A 7491-nucleotide genomic window follows, 5' to 3' on the forward strand; every position below is an offset into this window, starting at 1 on the left:
AAGCACTTAGAATGAAATTTTTACAAAGATAATCTCCTTTCCGCCAAGCTTCATAATCTGCCATGACCTTGATCCTTGTCTCTTGATCAATTGGCGCGGGCGGCTCGTTTTCCGTGAGGAAGCTCGCGACGCCCAATGTTGTTAAGTAAAACAACATCTTTTGGTGCCACCTTTTGAAGTCAAATCCTCCAAAGTTTGGTGGCTTCTCGGCAGGTGGCATCATTCTTGGTGCCAAAGGTGCCGCACTTGGTCCATGAAAGGAATCAATCCCGTCGGCCCCGAAGGAGCCAACACTTTGGTTGGGATAGAGCCCCCACCATTCATGTTGGGCATAAAGCCCGCCATGGTCGTACCGGACTCAAAGGAACCAACACCTGTGTTGAACCTGAAGGCCCCAACACTCGATCCAATAAAAGATCCGATAGAACTACTGAAAGTGGAACCAACCGACCCACTCGAGGTGGATCCACTAGTGAGAAGGGGTTTGAGAACCCCCATGAGTTTGTTGATGATGAGGTGAACCCAGGGGTTGGAATCATCTTTGGAATCGACGACGTGTTGACCGGAGCAGCGGTCAACATGGTGGATGAATTGCAGCGGCGGTGGTGGCAGCGACAGTGTTGGATTCAGTCGACATCTCCAGCAAAGGTATTAAGGTTTCAAAATCATTTAGTTCAGTTATGTCCAAATTCCTTCAAAGACAAGTTCTATCTCGACTTGCGATTGTTGGTTTCTGGATTACAAGAGATAAACCGAGCGTAATACAACCAAAAAGAAGGAATACAAATGGAGAAACTGAAATGAAATTACAACGGAAAACCGAAACAAATAAACTGCAAACTGTAGTTAGCCGAGTCAAGTAGTCCTCTTTCCGCAAGACAAGATACGCCCCGGTAGTGCTCTCGGATTGTCGTTTTGTCCCCAAAGATAATCATAGGAAATTCATGTTTAGGTTTTATTTCCTTTTACATGAATTGTTTGCGTTCTTGTATGCAATTATGTGTGTAACATGTGAGTAATTGATCTCATAATCAGTCAAATAGATATGTAGATCTGATTTATTTGTAAATGCATAACTTCCGATGTGCAAGGAGTACCAAATCCCAACACCATGATTGGCGATGTTGCCGATAACGAGGGCGTTGCCATCCATAACGGCGAGGAGTACGACGAGGCTGAAGCGGAAAACCTCCTCCTGGGATTCATGTTTGGGAATGCTGACGCCACTGGTGATCTTCCAGGAGAAAAAGCAGAGTTCCGGAAAAATGAGTGGAGATATTTTCTCCATTACCTTGATAAAAAAGTTGGAGTGGACAAGAATACTAAATTAACGGCGTTTTACTCAAGGTAGCAGAATATTTGTTTATGGTGGAAGCAATGTTGATTGTGCTGTAAAAGTAATTGTTGCTGGTACATTTTATGATTGTGTTCCTCGTAGCCTTACCGTGAGCATTCATCACAAGTCAACATATAAAGCCACACTCCTTATGGAGTTTCCTCAACCGTTTTTCACAAATGTCTATATAAGAAACTAGGCAAAGGCTTCCGCTCTCCTGCTGTGGAGCCGTGTCCAGGTTCAAGGACAAATCAGCCTCTTGCGTGAAGTCGATGATGGATTTATTCTCTTTATCTCTTCTCTTGTCTACCCACGTGATGGAAGTCCGATGTGTCATTCCGGCCCACACGTGAGGGAGCGTGTTAAAATTCTAATACGTTGTCCCACATTGGCTTGGTGATGATCCTATCTATTCTATATAAGGATGGATAACCCTCCCTCTTATGAGGTCTTTTAAGGGATGAGTAGCCAATTTCTAATAGGTGTTTTTATTTTTGGGCTTGCACATTATTCAACATTAGAGTTTGAGTCAGTGGCAGAATAGATATTAATGAGTGATTATGTGGTTAGAGTTTATGGGAGTCTTCGTATGTCAATTAAATTGTTTCTAACGTGGAACTCAAAGATGTTGATAGATCAAGAAGAAGACAAAGTAGACTTGGGGAGGAGTATTTTTCAAGAGAGAGAGTATGACGCAGTATTGAAAGATAAGACTTGAAAACTAATCCAGTCATATTTTTGGTTTTATTTATTTCCTAGTTAATAGAATTAATAGAAGGAAAAATACTAGCTAGGAGTAATTATTTTCCTTCACCAAATTAAGTTTTTCCTTCTTTTCTTATTTTCCTTTTAGTTATTTTCTTTCTAGTTTTATTTTTTATAAATTTAGGATTTTCTTTTGCCTCATTGTTAAATTTAAAAAAACAGACTTTGAATATATAATTCTACATTGAATTTTTATACTCAAAAATTCTTTTTTCATTTACCAGTTCAGTAATTCTCATAGGTTTTGCATAATTTTGCATCCGCTTTTGTTTCTCCTTACGATGATTGGACCGATATTTTGGTGCCTAGGAATTTACTATTGCCATAAATCTCCAACGTCATTTTGTCTATTCTATTTCTCTTGCTCGGATAAAAAGATTCAATCATTCTTTATTTTTGTGATTAGTAAAATATACTAATTTTTTATTTAAAAGTGAGATTTTGTTGAGAGATTTGCTCCGCCACAAATGAGAATATGAGATTTAGTTAAAAAGTTGAATTTACGTTGATTCTTTACGCTTAAGTCCATCTATATAGTAAAGGGCACCTGCCTACCTCAAAGTTTTACTAATTACTTCATTATATTTCATCATCATCAAAGTATCAGTTTTATTTACATTTACATATTGCTGTAGGTATTTGTTTTGGTGGATGTATTTTCAACACAACTTTTCTCATTTTCAGTTCATGATATGTGTGACCAATATCATTTTGTTCAGGGATTCGACATGCCTACGTTTCTAAACATTACGTAGATTTCTATTTCATTTTTTAGATTTTATTTGTATGCATTTTAATATTTTAATATATGTAAGTTTAAGTTTTAATGTTATTTACTTTGTGAAGAGTGCTTTTGCAAACTTTGAATTAAAATTATTATGGAAATGCCAATTAGAGAATGAACTAACAAAAAATACTACTATCAATTTTGCTATTCTTAACATAAAAAAAGGTTATTAAGATAACAAATATTCTTCCTTAGAATTTTACACTTGTTATTATAACAAAAGTACTATTTTGGTTCTAAATATATGACTTAAATATGAAGTTGGTATAAAATATTTACTTTTTGAAAATCGAGTCCTAAACAAATAAAATCATCGTCTGATTGATCTTTTTTTATGGTTCCGTAAAAAACTAACGGTCAACGAATGATCAGTGAAATTTTGACTAAAATAGAAAATTAATTCATGATTAGATAAAAAAATAAAATAGAAAATAAAAAAAATAAAATTCACCGTATCTCTCTTCTTCTCTTCCATCCCATCTCTCTCTCTCAGTCATCTCTTATTTTTTTACTATTTTCTATTTTATTTATTTTATTTTAATTAATTATGGATTAATATTCTAATTTAGTCAAAATTTCACTAATCGTCCATTGACCGTTAGTTTTTGACAGAACCGTAAAAAAAGACAGATCCGATGTGATGCACTATTTTTTAGCACTATTAATACCTGCAAGTATACATAGTAGCAACAATATAGCTAAAGGTCAGTACCAGATATCGAACATGGGGGAAAGAAATACAAAATGTCTATCTTCTACTAAAACTCAATTACTATTTGGAAAACCGAAAGATTTTGGAAAACTTGAAAACTGAAAGCAATTGTAAGCAATTGTAAGCAATAAACAACTAGTTGCAGATAAATCACAGAGATAAAATATAGAGATACGGGAATTCTAGGGATGTGCGTTCACAGTTATGGTTATACAAATTCTAAACTACAATACCCTAGCACAATTATTACTTTAATAGGACGAGTCACCTAGTTTATGCTCATGCGATGCAAACGTTGATTATTAAAATTAGGGTTGTCAATCCTAACACGTAACTCCGAAAAGCTTCTAAGAACCTTGAAAAGTCCTCAATCTCAATTAACAGTGCCGTTTTAAAGAAAGCTAATTGTAGTGTCTACTAAGTGGACCTAACTCGCTAGAACTCTCTCACAGTTATGAAGCAAGTTATATTGGATCAACACAGAATGTGTCACTCAAACGTGAAGCGTCAAGAATAACTTTGGGAAGAACAAAGTAAAAACAAAACGGATATTAAATAGAAAATAGGAATTGTATAACCAAAGTCGTTACTAACACATCTCTATACTAACACATCTCTAGAATCCTATGAATTTAGTTACACATGATGTAATAATCTAAACACATAGATTGAAGGGAAAACAATTGGAACATAAAACTAAATCAAATAAAACTCGTAGGTTGAATCTTTGTCGTTCTTGATGTTCTTGAATCATTTTTCAACTCCTTGCACAATGAAGTACTCTAGCTTTTAATCTCTGGGAATTATGATGCAAAAAGAGGCTCTGATTTGATGAAGCTTGAGGTCTTATTTATAGGGGAAAGTCACTCCTCATCTTAGAAGGAAAAGAACTTCAAAATATGATAAATCTTGGAGAGAAATCAAGGTCAAAACGAATTCGCCGTTTTTCACGGCGGGCCGCCGCACATTCTCCGGCGGTCGCCGCGCGGTAGTCCAGAGTCTCTGCCTCCTCGGTGGCGGACCGCCACACGTCCTCCGGCGGTCGCCGGACGAGACTCCTTTTCTAGCACAAATTTTCGAGGCGGGCCGCTACAAGCCACTGGCCACCGGGCGTCGGCGGTCGCCGTACACGTTGCGGCGGTCGTCGGTCACCGTCTGAACTCCAGATTTTCAGACTTTGCGTTTTGACTCCCTTTTTCGGCTCAAATATGCACATTTCTCACAAAACATGTCAAAATACCAAAATGTACAAAATATGCAAATAATAGACATGTAACGTGGTTTTGACATTAAAAATGGACCAAATAATGGCCTTAAAACAGTGCAAAATCCAAGCGTATCACGATAACGATTTCATTTGTTTAGGACTTGGTTATTAAAAAGTGAATGTTTTGTACCAACTTCGTATTTCGGTCGTATGTTTAAGACTAAAATAGTACTTTTACTCTTGTAACAATTCATAACCACAAAGCTTCCTAGTCAAGACTCAACTTCAGTTTCCACAAAGCTTCTTAGTCTTGAATCAAAACTTTAAACAAAAATAAACCTTTTTTAATAATTATCTGTTTTACTCTTTCTAACTATTTATTTGTATCATTACAATAACAAAATAGATATATGTATTGTTCGTGCTAGGTGTGTGCTCGTTGATATGTGTATAGGTGCTCGATAGTTAACAAGCAAAATCTAAAAAGAGGATTGTTGAAATCAGGTAGATTGTCGTAATTGAGTAGACAAACAAATAAATAAAATCATAATGTTCATCATAAAAATCATAACAGATTATCGATGAAGAATAAAAAAAATGTTCATCATAAAAATTGTAACAGATTATTGATGAAGAATAGAAAAAAATTGTTGTACGATACAAATCAATCATAAGCGATTCACTTCTTTTAAGCACTCATTTCAGAAAAATAATATTTAATTATAAGTGAAATAGATGAGAGAGATAATAACGTAGAGAGACTTGTGCTTGGTAAACTGTACTTTCTAAAGCTCAAAGTTTTTGTATACCAAACCTTCCTTTTTTCGATCGGTTGAAGGCTGAAGCAGTGGATTCGGTCAAATTTCTTTGAATAAGAATGGGAATATGTAATGTCATGTGATCTTTTACCATTGCCATTCCATCATTCAAAAGCAATATTACTGGTCGAAAATATATAGTACGATTATGAATTGATTCTACTAAAATGGAGTGATCGTGCTATAAAGATCTAGCTAAAAAATTTATTCCAATCAAATGGTAAACTATAATATGGTACAAACTTATTTTCTCTCATTGGTTACCCAAAATCTCACTTTTGTGAAAAAACCTACAACACCATGTGTTATGAATTGGACCTCCCACGAAAAAAAGATGATAATCCCACGAAAAAAAAGTAAATTTAGAATATCTGGTGTATTTAATTTTGACAAGTAGGGGCTTCATATTCCAGGGATATATCTAATCCCACTAGTTGGTTTTAATTCTTCTAATTAATATCCACTTGCACATGATGACGATGATATATACACTGTAAAAGAGACAAGAAATGAATTTTCATAAATTTAGAGAAAAGCAACCTTATCATTAGAATATAACACTAGTATTTTTTTGTTAGAAAATTAAAAATTTAAGTATTTTATAATGGAATCATTTATTTCTAATAGTACAATATATTAAGTTGAAGACTCTAACATAAAATCCGACGTAAAGGTTTACTTAGTTAACTCATTTTAGTTGGTGAAAGAAAATATTAGTACATAATTAAATTTAACTAACACATATTGTCGGACAAAGACAAAAATATTGCATGCAATCACATTAAATGAGATAATCTCATAGAATAATAAACAAGAGTAATTTTTTGTATAGAATAGAATAATATGATTAAATCACAAAATAAAAAAATCGGCGGACTAAATTAATGGTGTATGGTATTTTTATGCAAAGAAGGTTTTTAACTTATTTTAGTTCATGACTTTATTCACATTTATGGTTATGGTCCCCTAGTTGATGTTTATGAATCACATATTCCACAACTGATAGAGAAATAAAAGAGAAAGATAACGAAAATATATTCCTCAACTTGTCCAAAGAATCACCTTATGTGAGTATTTAATCTCATGCATGACTTCCAAAATCTCTCACAAACACAACACAACACAACACAATACAACAAGATCTCTCTTTTTCCAAAGGCATCAAGCTCAATGACATCCTCATCATGGAGCAGTAAGCAGAATAAGCAATTTGAGGCGGCACTAGCAAAGTATGATAGGGATGCTCCCGACCGGTGGCACAACATTGCACGGGCAGTTGGAGGTGGCAAATCCGCTCAAGAAGTGCGGCGCCACTATGAGGCCTTAGAGAGAGACATAAACAACATCGAGAATGATCAAGTGCCCATCCCTAACTACAGGCCCAACCGCAACGCTAGAGGATGAAACGTACACTTAAACGAATTTCTCTATTTCAAATTAGTATATTATGAGATTGATGTTGGAAATTATCGTCATGTTGTTATCATCTAACGATACATAACGAAAAATTCAGACAAAAATAATATTGTAATTAAATTAAAATTATGATTGTGTATTAACCAATCATTTATACAACAACAAAATAAATATCGTTTCCTATTACGTTTCACGAATTAATAATGCTGCAATAGAGCGGGTATATGGGATAACCAAATGTGATCATTAAAGCGATTTTATTCTCCGAGATAAGAGTAGTGGATGTACGAAAATATGCAAATTGTTACAATTAAAAATGACCAAAGCTCAGTCTTCTGAGTTAACCTTAAAGTACCACAAAATGGTGAAAATATAAATTTAAATTTGTTCCTTAATAGGGATTAGTGGTAAAAAAGTTTACGATAATTGATGTTTGGTAAGGCGAAAACC

General features: G+C 34.6%; 1 protein-coding gene across 1 annotated transcript; it reads left to right on the forward strand.

Moving 5' to 3' along the window:
* The first annotated feature begins 6708 nt into the window (after positions 1 to 6708).
* Positions 6709 to 7170, forward strand: LOC125194812 (protein RADIALIS-like 3). Its single transcript, XM_048093033.1, has one exon. It carries the CDS (start codon positions 6709 to 6711, stop codon positions 7027 to 7029), a length of 321 nt encoding a protein of 106 aa, XP_047948990.1. The 3' UTR covers positions 7030 to 7170.
* The last annotated feature ends 321 nt before the right edge of the window (positions 7171 to 7491 follow it).

The sequence above is a fragment of the Salvia hispanica genome, chromosome 6, assembly GCF_023119035.1.
Source record: "Salvia hispanica cultivar TCC Black 2014 chromosome 6, UniMelb_Shisp_WGS_1.0, whole genome shotgun sequence".
Taxonomy (NCBI): domain Eukaryota; kingdom Viridiplantae; phylum Streptophyta; class Magnoliopsida; order Lamiales; family Lamiaceae; genus Salvia; species Salvia hispanica.

Bases quoted from the DNA above. Each gene is read 5' to 3' on its own strand.
- LOC125194812 (XM_048093033.1), top strand. From the start codon at position 6,709: ATGCATGACTTCCAAAATCTCTCACAAACACAACACAACACAACACAA.